General features: G+C 47.8%; 1 protein-coding gene across 2 annotated transcripts in view; it reads right to left on the bottom strand.

Annotated features, from left to right (window-relative positions):
- The window catches only part of LOC120860885 (integrin alpha-11), a 139350-nt gene that overhangs the window by 87356 nt on the left and 33808 nt on the right, over positions 1–18186 (bottom strand). For both annotated transcript variants that reach the window (XM_040236596.1, XM_040236595.1), the window contains exon 2: positions 10715–10826. In XM_040236596.1, the coding sequence (XP_040092530.1) occupies positions 10715–10826 (112 nt within the window). The remainder of the gene's footprint in view (positions 1–10714; positions 10827–18186) is intronic.

Here is an 18186-nt window from a genome sequence, read left to right as displayed (position 1 = left end):
CATTGCCCAAATTTTGTGGATTTATTCCTCATGGATTTCCTTTACAGTCAGGCCCAAATTCCATCATCAGTGGGTTTTAGACATGAAAGATCTTAGTGAAAATGCAAACGTGTTATCTGGGAAGGTCAGTACATACAGCTTGGTAGAAGAATGAATGCCCTACCCGTACTAGAATTTGGTTTATATAGCTGTTACCTGGGGCTTTCCAGGCACTAGTGGTAAAGAATCTGCCTGCCAATGCAGGAGACATAAGAGACGAAGTTTGGATCCCAGGGTTGGGAAGATCCCTGGGAGGAGGGCATGGCAACCCACTCAAGTATTCTTGCCTGGAGAATCTCATGGACAGAGGAGCCTGGCGGGCTGCAGTCCATGAGGTCACATAGAACTGGACATGACTGAAGCGACAACATGCACACACGTGAGCTATTACCTAGTGGTCTTGAGACAAGGGATGAAGACGGTGGGTCCACTGACACGTTGGCACTTTTCATTTGCACACCAGGTGGAAATACAACAGGGAGTAGAAGCAAAGTGGACTGGGTGTTGGGAGAGCTGAGTTCCAAGGGTGACCTTGGTGTAGGCCTTTCTAGCTCTGGGCCTGTTTCCTTGCTTATAAAATAAGGGATTGTGCTGTGCTCAGCCACTCAGTCATGTCTGACTCTTTGCGACTCCATGGACTGTAGCCGGCCAGGCTCCTCTGTCCATGGGATTTTCTAGGCAAGAATACTGGAGTGGGTTGCTATTTCCTTCTCCAGGGGATCTTCCCAACCCAGGGATTGAACCCAGGACTCCTGCATTGCAGGTGGATTCTTTACTTTCTGAGCCACCAGGGAAGCCCAATGAGGGATTGGGGCTAAATATTTTCTAAGACTTTTCTAGTCAGGGGAGCAGTCCTGACGGTCAAGCCCCAACCCCATGTTCACTGAGGGTCCATCTGCACCTCCTGAGCCTGCTCCCAGCCACCCTGTCCTTCCCAACCCTCCTCTGCCTCTGAGAATTAGGGTCTGCTGGAGACCTGAGTGACGGTGAGATATCCAAGGCTGCAGTGTCATTCTACAAGACTCAAGTGTGTTTGGCTTCCTTCTCAGTCTCCCCTGCACCAGTCAATCCTAAAGGAAATCATTCCTGAATATTTATTGGAAGGACTGATGCTGAAGCTAAAGCTCCAATACTCTGGCCACCTGACTCAAAGAGCTGACTCATTGGAAAGGACCCTGATGCTGGGGAAGACTGATGGATTGAGAGGAAGAGGGCTGACAGAGGATGAGATGGTTGGATGGCATCACCGACTCAATGGACATGAGTCTGAGCAAACTTCAGGACATAGCGAAGGACAGGGAAGCCTGGCGTGCTGCATTTCATGGGGTCACAAAGGGCTGAACGTGACTGAACAACAACAAAATGCATGTACGTGGAACCTAGAAAAATGGTACTGATGAACCTCTCTGCAGGGCAGGAATAGAGATGCAGACATAGAGAACTGACATGTAGACACAGGAAGAGAAGGGGCAGGAAGAGGAGGGTTGGGCAAATTGGGAAAGTAGCCCTGACATACACGAACTGCCATGTGTGAGATAGCTAGTGGGAAGCTGCTATACAGCACAGGGAGCTCAGCTCTGTGCTCTGTGACGGCCTAGAGGGGAGAGAGTGGTGGTGGGGCGGGGGTAGGAGGGAGGCTCAAGAGAGAGGGGATATACACAGGTGTATAGCTGATTCACCTTGCTGTAAAGCGGAGGCTAACCCAACATTGTAAAGCAATTATCCTCCATTAAAAAAAAAAAATGGAAGAAAACCAAGCCCTGTGGTACTCTCCTCACTCTCCCAGCCTCTGCTCTACTGCTCTGCTGTCCACACTTCCTCCTCCAGCCACGAGGCGCAGTGTCCTTTCTCTAAACATGGCCTCTTCTTTTTCACCCCTGTCCTCTTAGCCCCGTGGTTCCCTCCATCTGTTACACTCTGCTCATCCCTGTCTATTCTATACACAGAAATCCTACCCATCTGGAAGGATGCCCTCCACAACCCTCTCCCGATCCCCTCCCCCACCTGGTCCTGCTGAATTAGACATTCACTCTCCCTCCCACGGACTCCTGGGATCCTTTCTGTATGCCCTCTCTTGGGATTTATCATCCAGGATTGGCATTCTACACCCATACAGCCTCTCTTTCTGACTGGGCTCAGCATTTTTATGTGAATCTGCCAGTGCTGGGTCTTGGGACTTCACAGTCTTGCCTCTTGAGGGGCCAGCAGTGTAGCTGGTTGGAAGGGACACCACTATGGATGACTGCAGCTTCCCCGTCAGTATCTGGGCTGGGGCTGCTGCTGTTCTGTGCTGCTTTGGGCCTGACGCGATCTAGGTTTCAGATATAACTCAGACATTTATTGTGTTATCTTTCTCGCAGTCTCAGTTGCCTCATCTGTAAAATGGGAACAAGCCCATTTCTCTTACAAGTTGCTCATTCCCTGAACCTGTAGCCCAGGGAACTCACATGCCCTCTTGTTTTTAAAGCCCACTGAGTTCAGAAGGAGTCCCCTTTTAGAATCTACTAGGCTATCAGGTTCCTGCTTCCTAATGCCCTTAAGGGGAGGAGATGAAACGCGCTGCCTCGCTGAGAGCTGAGACTTTGCTCTTCGGGACACAAGCTTCAGGGACAAACTGGAAATTCGTGGGGCCCAGCTCTGTTTCTTCTTAACACCAGGAGGCTTCTTCCTGCTCCAGTGGACCAAAGGCTCGGAGAGGCCCTCTGCAAACCCTACATCAGAGTTTCTGGGACATCAAATGGTCTTGAAAACCAACTGGCTTAATGATTTCAATGTACATATATTAGAGTCATGTGGATTAAATTTCTCTGAGAATACACAAGGGCTTAAAGAGCAGGGGCAGAGAATACTCCGCCTGAGAGGAATTTGTTTTCTCTTTTTCTTTTTGTGTGCCTGTGAGTGTTGTTATTGTTGCTAAAACTGAGGCATGTGGAAAACTGTTCAAGATGTGTGAGGCACTGGCTTACAGTTAGTTCTGCCGAGTTTGGGTTTGCGATGGGAATGTAGAGGCAGGAAATGAAAGGTTAAGAGGATAAAGTGGCAGCCCCATTGGGTCTGTCCCTTTGTCTTCTTAACATTTACATCAGGGTCTGGTGCCCTTGACATTCCAGGAGGCTCACAGCCTGATAAATGGGGCCAGACCTCATTGGTACCTGTGGTCGGAGGCAACTAGTGAGTCCATCTCTGGGGCTGGTAGTGTTGGGAGCTGGATTTCTGGGCAGGGGCTGGAGTGTGATGTCATTTCCCAGTGGCATCTCCCTGAGCTCAGTGGAGATGGTGATCTTCAGTCTCTCAGGGCGTTCTTTAAAACACAGATTCTCTGGCCCCTCTGCAGGCTCAGGAGATGCAGACTGAGGTATGCCAGCTCCGCCTTAAGGGCCAGAAGCTGGGTCCACACCCGGAGACAGAAGAGCCTGGGTCAGAGAGAGTCTCTTGACCAAGTTACCAGGAGCCTGATTTTAGATCTGGCTGTTTTCTGGGTGCAAGCAACCCCATCCTCCACTTCCTGCTTTGCTGATCACAAAATGCATTCTTTGGTTGGTACTTTTTGATCTTTCCTAGCACCCTGAGATAGGTTCTTTCCTATATACTTTGTGTGAGAGCAAACATAGGTGTTTGCTGAGCGAAGGAGGCTGAGAGAGCTTCTCCCAAGGTCTCCGTCCAAGTGGCAATCTTTGGCCTTCAGACCCCTGCTTCTGTTCTTCCTGGCATGAACGTCAAAGAACAGGCACCACTGAAGTCGTCCCTGTGTGTATCTGCCAGCTGGTGTCCCACAAATGACACCAATATTGACCTCTCTTTTCCCATTATTAGGGATTCCCTGGTAGCTCAGCTGGTAAAGAATCCACTTGCAAAGCAGGAGACCTCCGTTCAACTCCTGGGTTAGGAAGATCCACTGGAGAAGGGATAGGCTACCCACTCCAGTATTCTGGCCTGGAGAATTCCATAGACATCAAACAATAGGCACTACTGGAGCCATCCCTGTGCATAGCTGCCAGCCAGTGTCCCACAAATGACACCAACACTGACCTCTCTTTTCCCATTATTAACATCCACTGGGCCTTACATCTGGATAAAACTCTTGGAATGCTGCCTACAGGATGAGAAAAATGGGGGTCAGGGGAGAAAGAGAGGGGAAGCAACCGAGTAGGATATGCACTGGGGTCCATGCAAGTGAGAACAGGGATTCCTGAAAAGGTCTGTGTGCTCCTGTCTGTGCTGCAGGAGGTGCAGCTCCCTGGGTCTCCAAGGCCTCTCTGTATCTCTCAGTTCAGTTGTGGCAGAAAGCACGCTCGGGTCCGGTGGCTGCAGGGCAGCTCTCTCCCAGGAGGCTTCCGGCTGCACTCTGACCAGCAAGAGCAACCTCGCGTCAATTCTGTTGCACCATTCTGCTCATCTGAGCCCAACTTCCAAGACCTCATTCAATGTTCCTCTTCTATGAAGCCCTCCCAAAGACTTCAGCCACAGAGATTTCTCCTTGCAAACTCTGGCTGAATTTCTGCTGTGAGCAAGACATCTGGCTGGCTGCTCGCAGCCACAGGGAGATGAGACTAGCATTCAATAAGTGAGGGGAGCCGTGGGCCTAAGTGACTCCAACACAAGGTAGAAAGGGACTCAGGCCATCAGAGAGAGAGGGCTTAGGCAGGGTAAGGGCATTTTAGGCTAGGAGAAGGAGCCAGAAAGCCTTCATGGAGAAAGTGGTCTTACAAAGATGAACATAATTAACACCAGGTTGTATTTTGTCTTGCATTGTTTTTTCATTGTTTCAAGGATCTTAGTGTCAATTATTCAACTAGCCTGTGAGTTATTTGAGAGTAAAACCAAGTCTTACTCATACCAATATTTTGCAGAGTCTAGTAAAACATATTAACAGAAGCTTAATAAACAAATATTGCTCAAAACAAATTCCATCTGAGAAAAGCCAGTTCTAATTAATCTTTAACTCTTCATACCATGTAAAGGATATGGATGCTGTACTTTCCTATACAGTAGAAATTAACAGTATATTGTAAATCAACTATACTTCAAAAAATAAGTGTTAAAAAAAGAACATAGATGGTGTGCCTTTTATGTCTGGGCTGGCTGAGAGAGGTTCAAACCATTAATTCAGTCTTTCAAAGTGTGTTCTTTTGAGCATCATACCCTGATTTCTGTAAGACAATAAAGTAGACAGTTACTATCCATCTGATAAATGTTATAAAAAGAAGATATATATTTCTATGGGTACAACTAATCTAGTGATGGGAAGGGATGGTCAGAGAAGGTATCTCAGGGGAAGTGATATTCAAGAGAGTTCCAGAAAAACATCTATTTCTGCTTTATTGACTATGCCAAAGCCTTTGACTGTGTGGATCACAATAAACTGTGGAAAATTCTGAGAGATATGGGAATACCAGACCACCTGACCTGTCTCTTGAGAAATCTGTATGCAGGTCACAAAGCAACAATTAGAACTGGACATGGAACAACAGACTCGTTCCAAATAGGAAAAGGAGTCCGTCAAGGCTGTATATTGTCACCCTGCTTATTTAACTTATATGCAGAGTACATCATGAGAAACGCTGGACTGGAAGAAACACAAGCTGGAATCAAGATTGCTGGGAGAAATATCAATAACCTCAGATGTACCGATGATACCACCCTTATGGCAGAAAGTGAAGAGGAGCTAAAAAGCCTCTTGATGAAAGTGAAAGAGGAGAGTGAAAAGGTTGGCTTAAAGCTCAACATTCAGAAAACGAAGATCATGGCATCTGGTCCCATCACTTCATGGGAAATAGATGGGGAAACAGTAGAAACAGTGTCAGACTTTATTTTGGGGGGCTCCAAAATCACTGCAGATGGGGACTGCAGCCATGAAATTAAAAGACGCTTACTCCTTGGAAGAAAAGTTATGGCCAACCTAGATAGCATATTCAAAAGCAGACACATTACTTTGCCGACTAAGGTCCATCTAGTCAAGGCTATGGTTTTTCCACTGGTCCTGTATAGATGTGAGAGTTGGACTGTGAAGAAGGCTGAGTGCCGAAGAATTGATGCTTTTGAACTGTGGTGTTGGAGAAGACTCTTGAGAGTCCCTTGGACTGCAAGGAGATCCAACCAGTCCATTCTGAAGGAGATCAGCCCTGATATTTCTTTGGAAGGACTGATGCTGAAGCTGAAACTCCAGTACTTTGGCCACCTCATGTGAAGAGTTGACTCATTGGAAAAGACTCTGATGCTGGGAGGGATTGGGGGCAGGAGGAGAAGGGGACGACCCAGGATGAGATGGCTGGATGGCATCACTGACTCGATGGACATAAACCTGAGTGAACTCCGGGAGTTGGTGATGGACAGGGAGGCCTGGCATGCTGCACATGGGGTCGCAAAGAGTTGGACACGACTGAGCGACTGAACTGAACTGAACTGAACTGAACTGAAAGAATGTGAAAGAGAACTTTGAATTCCGGCCATTAACAACTACGAAAGCTAGATAAAATACATGAAACAATTATGCTCAGGGAGCAGCCCGCAGTCAGTACAGAGCTCAATACTTGAATAAAGGGAAGCACAGGCACTGAAGCCACATTTACTCAGCTTTCTCGATGAGGGTGCTTTCCTGCTGCAGCACAGGGAACAGGAGTCCAGACAGAGAACAGCGGACTTGCAGGGTGGAGGAAAGAGGGATTGGAGTGGGGACTGAAAAAATGACCAGGATTTGGTGGGGGCAGGTAGAAAGGAGACAGTCACAGGGAAAAAGGCCCCCAAACTCTGCTAACATTTTCCCTCAGGGTCCTTGGATGACCCCTAAGCTGTGCATGGATGGTGTGAGACTCTGGAAAATTTATCAGAGAAGTGGGGCAGAGATTTTAGAGGCTTCCCAGTACTTGGGAGATGTTAGGGTTCATGCCTAGTCAAAAATAAATTTTAATGAATGCTGTGGGCTTTTAGTTGAGATCCCCCCAAATTCATGCCTTAGGAGTAAAGACTGCGCCTTAGGAGTAAGTAAAAGAAAATGTTAATCGCTCAGTTCATTTCAGTTCAGTCGCTCAGTCGTGTCCAACTCTTTGCGACCCCATGAATTGCAGCACGCCAGGCCTCCCTGTCCATCACCAACTCCCGGAGTTCACTCAGACTCACGTCCATCGAGTCAGTGATGCCATCCAGCCATCTCATCCTGGGTCGTCCCCTTCTCCTCCTGCCCCCAATCCCTCCCTCTCCAACTCTTTGTGACCCCAAGGACTGTAGCCGACCAGTCCCCTCTTTTCATAGAATTCTCCAGGCAAAAATTTTGGAGTAGGTAGCCATTCCCTTCCCCAGGGGATCTTCCCGAAGTTGAACCTGGGTCTCCTGCATTGCCGTCAGACTCTTTACCGTCTGAACCATCAGGGAAGCACCTTAGGAGTAAGGGCACAACTAGATGATACCTGCCCTAACCAAGGCCCAAACCAAGCTGTGGTAAATTCTAGGTGGTTTCACCAGTGTTCTAATTGCCTATCAGAACAAAATGTAGCATTATCTAAAGGAGAGTAACACAATCTATAGCTTCTACCGTGTACTAGTCACAATATTCTGCACAGAATTAAAAAATATACACTAAACAGGCAAATAATCAGGAAAAAGTGACTCGTAACCATAAGGTAAAATAGTCACTAAGAACAGAGCCAGAGATGATCCAGATATTGGAGTTAGCCAAGAAGGTTTTCAAAATCACTGTTATTAATATGTTTTAAAAAATAGAGTAAAAGATGGACAAACGGGAGAAAGATTATTTTAATAGAATTAGAGTCTATAAAAAATCAAACAGAGATTCAGGAATTACAAAATAAAACATATATAATTAAGAATACATTAGATGTAAAAAAAAATTTAAAAAAAGAATGCATTGGGTACATTTAGCTGCACAATATACCTCATGAATATATGATGTATGCTGCTGCTGCTAAGTCACTTCAGTCATGTCCAACTCTGTGTGACCCCATAGACGGCAGCCCCCGTCCCTGGGATTCTCTAGGCAAGAACACTGGAGTGGGTTGCCATTTCCTTCTCCAATGCATGAAAGGGAAAAGTGAAAGTGAAGTCACTCAGTCGTGTCTGACCCTCCTCGACCCCATGGACTGCAGCCCACCAGGCTCCTCCGTCCATGGGATTTTCCAGGCAGGAGAACTGGAGTGGGGTGCCATTGCCTTCTCCAAATTAACATTATTAACAGAATAAAGAAGAACCACATAACATCTCAATCTTTGCAGAAAAAAATCTGATAAAATTCCATAACTATTTATACACACACACACACAAATAAACCTCAGAAAACTAGGAATAGAAGAAAACCTCCTTAATCTGATGATATCTACAACAAACAAATGAATAAACTATAGTTAACATCTTATTTAATTATGAAATATAGTCTTCCCTTTAACAAAGGAAATAAGAAAAGCACATTCAGTATCACAACTTCTATTCAACCTAGAACTGCACATCCTAGCTACTGCAATTAGGCAAGAAACAGAAATAAAAGCTATGAAGATTAGAAAAGAAGAAACAAAACTAACAATTAATTCAGATGATCTGCTTGTATACATAAAAATACGTAAGAATCTACAGACACAAGATAGAAATAAATGAGTTTAGTAAAATTGCTGGATATAATGTAAATACACAAAAATCAGTTGTATTTTACTATACTACCAAAATGAAATAAAAGCATTCCAATTTTAAAAAAGAACAGTCCCTTTTAATTAGCATAAAATACCAAGTACCTAGGAACCAAAGTAATAACAGATATGCAAGAATTTTACACTGAAAATTTCAAAGCACTATTAAAAGGAGAAATTTTAAAAACTAAGTAAGTATGGAGAAGGAAATGGCAACCCACTCCAGTATTCTTGCCTGGAAAAGTCCATGGACAGAGGAACCTGGCGGGCTGCAGTCCATGGGGTCACATGACTGAGCATGTGTGCATGAGGGTGGAGGGTGACGGGTTGGTAGCAATAAACTGGTAGAACTAAAGAAAACAAACAAAAAACTAAGTAAGTGAAGGCATATACATGTTCATAGATTGGAAGACTCAGTATTAATAAGACTTCATTTCTCCCCAAATTGATTTATAAATTCAATGTAATCCCAATCAAAATGTCAGCAAGTTTGATGAGGGGAAATTGACAAGCTGATTCTAAAATTCATAGGAAAACACGGAAGACCTAGTATAACCAAAACAATCTTGTCAAAGAGGAACAAATGTGAAGAATTCACATTACCTAACTTCAAGACTTTCTCTGAAGCTAAGTAACCAAGGCAGCTTTCTATTTTACAGATTAGAACAGAGCTAGAAATAGACCCATAAGTATAGGGGTCACCTGATTTCCAACAAAGACGACACTACAATTCAGTGGGAAAATAGTCTTTTAACAAATGGTGCTAGATCAACTGGATATCCATATTTTAAATTAAAAAAAAAAACACCTTTGACCTTTATCTCACATCTCATACAAACATTTATTTGAGATGAACCACTGACTTAAATGAGAAAGCAAAAACATCAAACTTCTGGAAGAAAAAAGAGGAAAAAAGATACTTCTGGAAAGTATCATGATCTTGAGGGAAGCAAACATTTCTTAAATGGGACACACAAGACACTATAAAAAGAGTGATAAATTAGACTTTATTAAAGAACTTCTGTTCACAAAAAGACACCATTAAGGAAATGAAAATGCAAGCCACAGACAGGGAGAAGTTCTTTGCAATGCTTTTCTCTGACAAAGGATTTGTATATAGAATATATATATTTTTTAAGTTGTATAAATTATTAAGAAAAATACATACAACACAATTTTTTAAATGGGCAAAAGACTGAATCAGACACATAATAAAATAGGATACCAAAATGGCCAATAAATTCACAAAAATTACTCAACATTGTTAGTCATTAGAGAAATGCCAGTTAAACTCACCACGAGATACTACTGGGTCGGTACAAAAGTAATTGTGGCTTTTACATTGTTGAATCTTGCTGTTTGATATGGGAATACATTCTTAAATAAATGGGGTGTGTGTGAAAATGTCCTACAACTGATTTGTAGTGATGGCTGCACAACTTGGTAAATTTCAGAAGAAATCGCTGAGCTGACACTTGAAATGAGTAAATTATGTAACATGTGAAATATAATCCAGCAAAGTTATATTGGAAATAGGAGGCTGACTCTTCCTGCCTCCTGACTGCACCCGCCCCAGGGAGGTCCTCTCCCCACACTTAGCCTTCTCTCACTTCCCTTTGCCCCACTGGGGCCTGTGTTTCAGCTTTGAGCACATCCATCCTTGCAGAGACACTCCACCTTTCACAGCTCTCCCAACAGCCACAACCAGAAGTGCTGCCCCTGCTGATGAGAGCCTGGGGCCCTGAGAGGGGATGAGAGGGGGTGATTACTGGTTCTTGGTGCCTGCTGCCTGTGCTGTCTCATAACCAGAAGAAAGAGGGTGTTCATTCCCATTTCTCAGATGAGAAGATGGAGGCCTGTGAAGGGGATGCTCATGGTTTCAAAGACAGGGCAGATCCTAGGCAGCCCCAGGACAGGAAGTCAAGGCCCTGGGAAGGGGGGCATTTGCATGCGAGGGCCTGTGCTGTCAGCCCATGGGGGGCCTGGGTGGGGGGAGGTGCAGGGCTGTGAAGGGGGGTGGGGGAGGGGTGGCAGCTCTCACTCACCACTTCCTGCCGCTGATGTCATGCTGCTGCACCGTGTAGCCAAAGAAGGCGGCCCTGGAGCCGGGGATGACGCGGGGCTTCTTGGTGTCCATGTTGAAGGTGGCCGTGAACCCTGAGAGGGGAGGAGAGAGGTCAGGCAGGCGGATATCCTGGTCCCAGGGCCGTGACCGGCCACCCCCAGCAGATCACCTGCCTTGGAGGGTCTCGGCCGTGGATGGAGTCAGCATCCCTATCCTTGGGGAGCCCCCAGTATTGGTTAACACAGTCCCTGTTTGGGGAGCCCATCCCCTGCCCTGGGGGGAGCCAATCTGGTAGGGGAGGCACAGGTCTAAAGCCTCCTCTTAGAGACCAGGCAGGTCTGAAGGGTAAGACCTTGTCCTTCCCCGAAAGAGTCCCTGGCCTCACAGTGAAGGGACAGTGCCTGGCCTCCTCCATCACTCCTTCCTCTAACTCTGCTGCTAACTTCTGCTGGTCTCCTCTTGCGTGTTTTTTTTTTTTTTTTTTCTGTCTTTTCCCTCCCCTCTCCTCCTTCTCTCTCTACTCCTCCCTTCTCTCACCTCTGACTGCTACGTAGTCAAGGAGCTGACTTCCCACCTCTCTTGCCACCCCCTTTGCCCCAGCCAGGCCTGGGGTCCTAGTGGACACGGCTCCAGTGCTCTGGCTGGCCCTCTCCTTCTGAATCCACCTGCAAAGCTCCGCCTGGCCACAGCCAGGGCCACTGCTCAGCTGCAGCAGCTGAGGCACAGCAGGAAAAGTCCCGTAAAACCGTTTCACCTTGGCCCCTAATTGGTCAATTAACTGATTCTGCCTAGTGGAAAGCCTTGAGGCAGTTAGACACGACTTAGTGACTGAACAACAACAATTAACAGAGCACAGCAGACAAAATATCATTGCCATTCCTCTCATGTGTTAATCACCATTGCCTTATTTACAAAGCCCAGCCACGAATGAACTTATTAGCCTGGTCAGCAGCAGGCAGCCCTGGGGAAGAGGGGCCCGATCAGGTGAACACAGGGGGATGAAGGATCACTGGTCCTTGGCCAATGTGGGCATGTCACAGAGCAGAGGGAGACACTGGTGTCACCTGCGGAACTCTCCAACTCTGCCCCAGAAATGGTACACGCATGTGCACGTATGCACATTCAGAGAGGCACATATGTGCACGAACACATGCCCACACATGGACGTGCACACACACATACATGCACAGGCCATACACATTCCCTGACTGCAGGGGAAACACTTTATCTGGCTCCCTGGGGCCTCCTGGGAATGTCCTCTGGTGGTCCGTGGTCCTCCCATTCCTGTACCCAAGCCCAGCAGAGTGAGGGGACCCTGAGCAAGAGGCAGGTGTGCCTGGCAGTCAGGAAATCCAGACCTACCCCACCATTCCCAGGCTGGCAGGGAGGTGAGGGCCAGTGAAGTCAAGATGTACATTGTGTCTTCAAGGTCTTCTCCACTATCAGTGCATCTTGGGCAAACATGGCCGGAAGGATCCTTCCAAGACCTGCTGGATCCCATGACTCCAGCTCCATACCCTCCATTGGTTTTCCAGCAACCCACAGTCAAAGCCAAACTCCTTACCTGCCAGGCCCTGTGATTCCCCAAAGGAACCCCAGCTGGTTCCCTCTGCCCCTCATTTACTCTTGTCCCCCTTCCTTCTGCTCTAGTCACACTGTCCCTTTCCTGTTATTAGAATGTGTCAGACCTGTCCCTGCTCAGCATCTTTGCCCTGGCTGCCTTTCCTTTTGCCTGGATGCTCCTCCCTGAGTTACTAGCAGTGCTCACTCCCCCACATCATTCAGTTCAGTTCAGTTCAGTTCAGTCGCTCAGTCATGTCCGACTCTTTGTGACCCCATGAATCGCAGCACGCCAGGCCTCCCTGTCCATCACCAACTCCCGGAGTTCACTCAGATTCACGTCCATCGAGTCTGTGATGCTATCCAGCCATCTCATCCTTGGTCGTCCCCTTCTCCTCCTGCCCTCAATCCCTCCCAGCATCAGAATCTTTTCCAATGAGTCAACTCTTTGCATGAGGTGGCCAAAGTACTGGAGTTTCAGCTTTAGCATCATTCCTTCCAAAGAAATTCCAGGGCTAATCTCCTTCAGAATGGACTGGTTGGATCTTCTTGCAGTCCAAGGGACTCTCAAGAGTCTTCTCCAACACCACAGTTCAAAAGCATCAATTCTTCGGTGCTCAGCTTTCTTCACAGTCCAACTCACATCCATACATGACTACTTTAGGGTCCCTGTTTCAATGTCATCTTGTCCATCACCAGGATACCCTGTCACTCTCATCTCTTTCTTCATTTGTCTTCATAGCACTTATCCCTAACACGTTACAGAGGTATCTGATTGTCACACAGCTGATATTTCATAATATTCTTGTGTCCTCTAAGTGCAGAGAGACACTGCTGAGTGTCATATACTTAGTGCCTTGAATCAAGATCTAGATCATGATCAGTGGTCAACAGATACTGATGGAATGCTTAGAGACCAGGACCTGCATTTGCCTGGGATGCTCTCTCCCCTCAATGAGGAACAGGAGTAAAAATATTTACTGAGCACTAATATATTCCGGGCACTATTCTAGGTATCTAACCAGTAATTTTATATTACTTACTTAAATCACACACCAACCCCGTGAAATAGATATTATCATATCTCTGGGAGGTTAATTTGTCCTGAATTGCTCGGCTGGGAGGAGGTTAGAACACTTCCATGATGAGACCGCTCGGGGCTCTAGGCTCTGTGTTACCCCTGGAAGAGGGGGCAGGAACATTCCTTTCAGAGAAAGGGGTCTCCTTTCTTGACCTCGGGTCCCACCTCCTATGTCTTCTTTGGGTTTGGTTGGGGTCAGCAGATGGGAGAGGAGCCAGTGGCCCTGAGCTCTTCCACTCACTCTGGGCGGGGGGCTCCGTCTAGGACAGGTCCTATCTCCCCCAGTACCCACCCCCAACCCCCTGGGACAAGATTAGCGAAGTCTGGCCACAGGGAGAGGACAAACAGTCTCAAGACTGGGGCATTAAGTTACAAAGTGCTGGTTTCTTCCTCAAGTTGGCATTTGCTTCTGACCAAACGAACCAACCAGAGTACAGATTTCCTAAAAGTGATGTCAAGTCTGACACCCTGGACCGTGCCTCCTGACAAGATCTCTGGACTGCTCCCCTCACGGCGGATGGCTTTCATTCTCAGGGAATGTACTCTTCTCAGAGACTTACGAACCCCAAGCACCAGCAAAACAAAACAAAATTGTTTCTGATGGGAATCAGCAGACCGATTGCAGAGACTCCGGGAGCCTGGCTGGGCAGCTGGCCACTTCACTGCCCTTATATTGATGACAGCGGGGGGAAAAGCCAGTTCTTGGGCTTGCTCTCCTGTGGACTGTGGCCAAAATTACATCAGCTGCTGCTCCCTTTCCCAGCAGCTTATCTTTCTTTTGAAGAAGCATCAGCCAGTCTCAGGAAGGCAGGGAATCCAGAGCGTGCAGTGCGAGCACCACTGGGTCTCAGACCCACTATCCAGGCCAAGATGGAGGCCACCGACCGGTCCCCAGGTGGGGCGGCCCCATCCCAGCTGCTGAGGCATGCCGGCCGACACACGTCCAGACCACCTGTGCGCCCCGGGGAGTGCGCGCTAGAGCTTAGGGAGGCTTGGCTGAGCAGCAATGCTGGCCACTCCACCCTCTCCCAGGACCAGCCCCACTGCTGCCACTAGCTTCCCAAGGGTCTTGGGAGAAACCCCACAGTCCCCTGGCCCCGGAGCCCTCTGAGCCTCCCTAGCCTCTTGTCAAGTTTTCCTCTGGCTTCCTGTGGCCCAGGCCCCAGGGCTGTCTTTCTGCTCCCACTTGGCTTCCTCCTGTCTTGGGGCCTTCGCACACGCTATTTCTTCTGCCAGAATCTCTCTGATGAGCTTCTCCTCAGAGAAGTTCTGATCTGATCTGATCTGCTCTTCTCCTTCAGATCTCAGCACACATGTCCCATTCTTCCACCTCCCCAGGGAGCTCCCCTGACCACCCTCACTCCACCATTACATCAGATCTTGTCTAATGATCTCAACAACCCCTTGAATTCACTAACAGGTGACCCGCGACCCCTCCTTTAGAATTACCTGGTTAGTAATTATACAGAGCAGGTGTGATCATTTGATTAGTCCAATCTCCCCACCAGGACAGTGGCGCCATGAAGGCAAGATGGGGTCTGTGTTGCTGGACCCAGCACCGAGGTGGGGGCTGGCCTCAAACACTGCTGAGCCACCTGAGGAAACCTCGATGAGAGAAAGTACAAGGTGGCCACCCGAGTGCCAGGGTTGGGAGAGACAGCTGTGGGCCAGGGGGTCAGGAAGACTCTGGAGATACAACCTGGCCTTGAAAGGTGATGTGCAGGAATCAGCGAGGTGGCACAGAGGCAGGAGTTCGTAGTGTGAATGCGGGGCCGTCAAAGGAGAAGAGAACAGCCTTTCTGGGCCAAAGTGTCAGGAATGGCCTGGTTCCTCCTGCCCTCCTGCCAGACTCTCTGAGGGCGAAGCTAGGCCTAGAGAAAGCGTGGCCTTGAGTTCGGGGTGGGGGCTTGTTAGAAGCCTGGCTCCAACATTCATTCATTAATGGCTGACCCCGGGCCGGGGACTACTCCTTTCTGGTCCTCCGTTTACTCATCTATAAAGTGGGAATAATAATGCCAACCTCAACGTGTGGGTGACAAGATTGAATGCGGTAACTAACCTGTGGCAGAGCTTGGTGTATGGAAAGCACTCAGCAGATCTTGGAACTGAATCAAGTTTCCCTGCTGTCTGAGCTGCCCCAGTGCCTTTGCCCACGCTGTCCACCCTGCCTGAAGGCCTTTCTTCCCTTCTTCTCAAGCATCGAGGCTCAGCTCTGATGTCACCTCTTTACAACATTCAGAGCAAACCTTCCTCTGGGTGGCTCACAGCCTGTCGCTTTCTATCGTGGATGACAGGAGTTTCCACATCTTCCCTGCTCTCTTCTCCAGCTATACACTATTCAGGGCAACATCCAGGAATGACTTTTTATCTTTTTACCCTTGCCCTGTACTAGGAATATGCAGAGAGGCTTGTGTCTGATGGATTTCTCACCATCTGAGAACCTGTTCCCAGAATTAGGACCTGTTGGCCTTTTTCTCCTTAGTTTACTTCCTAGCTCTCTGACTGGTACAGACAGTTCCCTTCCATTTAGATAATAATAAGAAAAATTCCAGTGCACATGCACAGAGAATTCACTAGGCACCAGGTACTATGCTACATGTATTTAATCCTCACACCAACTTTTAAATGTATGTATTTCTTTTTTGGCTGTGCTGGGTCTTCGTGGCTGCATGTGGGCTTTCTCTGGTTGTGGTGAGGGCTTCTCTTTCTTGTGGAGCACAAGATCTAGGGTGTTGTGGCACACGGACTTAGTTGCCTCTCTGTATGTGGGATCTTCCCGGGCCAGGGATCAAAACGACGTCCCCTACATTGGCAGGCAGATTCTTACCCACAGGACCACCAGTTCAGTTCAGTCGCTCAGTCATGTCCGACTGTTTGCAACCCCATGAATCGCAGCACGCCAGGCCTCCCTGTCCATCACCAACTCCCGGAGTTCACTCAGACTCACGTCCATCGAGTCGGTAATGCCATCCAGCCATCTCATCCTCGGTCGTCTCCCTCTCCTCCTGCCCCCAATCCCTCCCAGCATCAGAGTCTTTTCCACTGAGTCAACTCTTCACATGAGGTGGCCAAAGTACTGGAGTTTCTACTTTAGCATCACTCTTTCCAAGGAAATCCCAGGGTTGATCTCCTTCAGAATGGACTGGTTGGATCTCCTTGCAGTCTAAGGGACTCTCAAGAGTCTTCTCCAACACCACAGTTCAAACACATCAATTCTTCAGCACTCAGCTTTCTTCACAGTCCAACTCTCACATCCATACATGACCACAGGAAAAACCATAGCCTTGACTAGACAGACCTTAGTCAGCAAAGTAATGTCTCTGATTTTGAATATGCTATCTAGGTTGGTCATAACTTTTCTTCCAAGGAGTAAGCGTCTTTTAATTTCATGGCTGCACTCACCATCTGCAGTGATTTTGGAGCCCCAAAAAATAAAGTCTGACACTGTTCCTACTGTTTCCCCATCTATTTCCCATGAAGTGATGGGACCAAATGCCATGATCTTCGTTTTCTGAATGTTGAGCTTTAAGCCAACTTTTTCACTCTCCACTTTCACTTTCATCAAAAGGATTTTTAGTTCCTCTTCACTTTCTGCCATAAGGGTGGTGTTATCTGCATATCTGAGGTTATTGATATTTCTCCCGGCAATCTTGATTCCAGCTTGTGCTTCTTCCAGCCCAGCGTTTCTCATGATGTACTCTGCATATAAGTTAAATAAACAGGGTGACAATATACAGCCTTGATGGACTCCTTTTCCTATTTGGAACCAGTCTGTTGTTCCATACCAGGGAAGCCCCAAAACAACCTTTTGAAGTAAGTATATCATTATTCTCACTCTACAGGTGAGGAAGCTGACGCACAAAGAAGGCAGGTAGCTAGGAAGTGGAAGGATGCCCTCGGAGGCCTCACGAGTCCTGCCCCAGCCTGCCTGCCACCATCAAGCCTTCCTCCCCACTGTGGTCACTTGAGGTCCTCACTGCGGTGGTCTTATCCAGGCTGATCCTCCTCCCACCTGCGCTTTCTTAAAAACTCACTCATCCTGGGTCCCACACCCTCAGATTCTGCTCACTAGAGAGCAGACAGGTGCATCCCTGATCACAGTAGGTGGAATACACAGGACCAGGTGCATTAGATGGATGCAGCCAGAGTCCCAAGGGCCTTGAAAGTCTGGATGAAGCACCAGAACTGACAGCAGGAGGAAGCTATCCCGGGGAACCCGAGAGTGACCATCTCTCAGGCACCATCCATCTGCCAAGCCTCTGCTCATTCTCTGGGTCCTGCTCCGGGTTGCAGACACACCTGTGTAAGCAAGAGCTTTCGTTTGCCTTGGATGGTGGGAGCTGAGATGGGGGTGACGGAAGATGAAATGTTATCAGAATGCCCTTCCCAGTTCTTCATGGGCCCCAGGAATCTTCAGGTCTAAAAGCAAATCACAGATAGGAAATTGGGGGGGGGGCGGTGTGCCACGGCAGGAGAAAAGACCCTGACTCTGGCCAAGGAAGAAGAAATGGTAACGTGGACCTCCTTTTGCTATGGAAAATGCAATTACACATTCCAGCATAAGTCGAATGAGCTCTAGACGCCTGACTGATTTTCATCCTCTATTGCTGCTGCTTCTGCTGCAGCAAATACCAAAAACGTGACGGTTCTGGCTCCGTCATCATCCCAGCTGTCTTTTCCTTCTTCTTTGGGGCCATTGTTTCAAAGACAGGCATCTAAGAAGGCAACGCTAGTTTTGGGAGCATTGCTGGCAAGGCCTGAGTCACCTCCCCATCTCTAGGCCCCTGTAGAAGGCACAGGTGAGATATGAG

This window comes from Oryx dammah, unplaced genomic scaffold (genome assembly GCF_014754425.2).
Source record: "Oryx dammah isolate SB20612 unplaced genomic scaffold, SCBI_Odam_1.1 HiC_scaffold_11209, whole genome shotgun sequence".
In the NCBI taxonomy this organism is placed as follows: Eukaryota; Metazoa; Chordata; class Mammalia; order Artiodactyla; family Bovidae; genus Oryx; species Oryx dammah.
The sequence above is the reverse complement of the archived record's forward strand: the minus strand, read 5'-3'. Positions and strand labels throughout refer to the sequence as shown.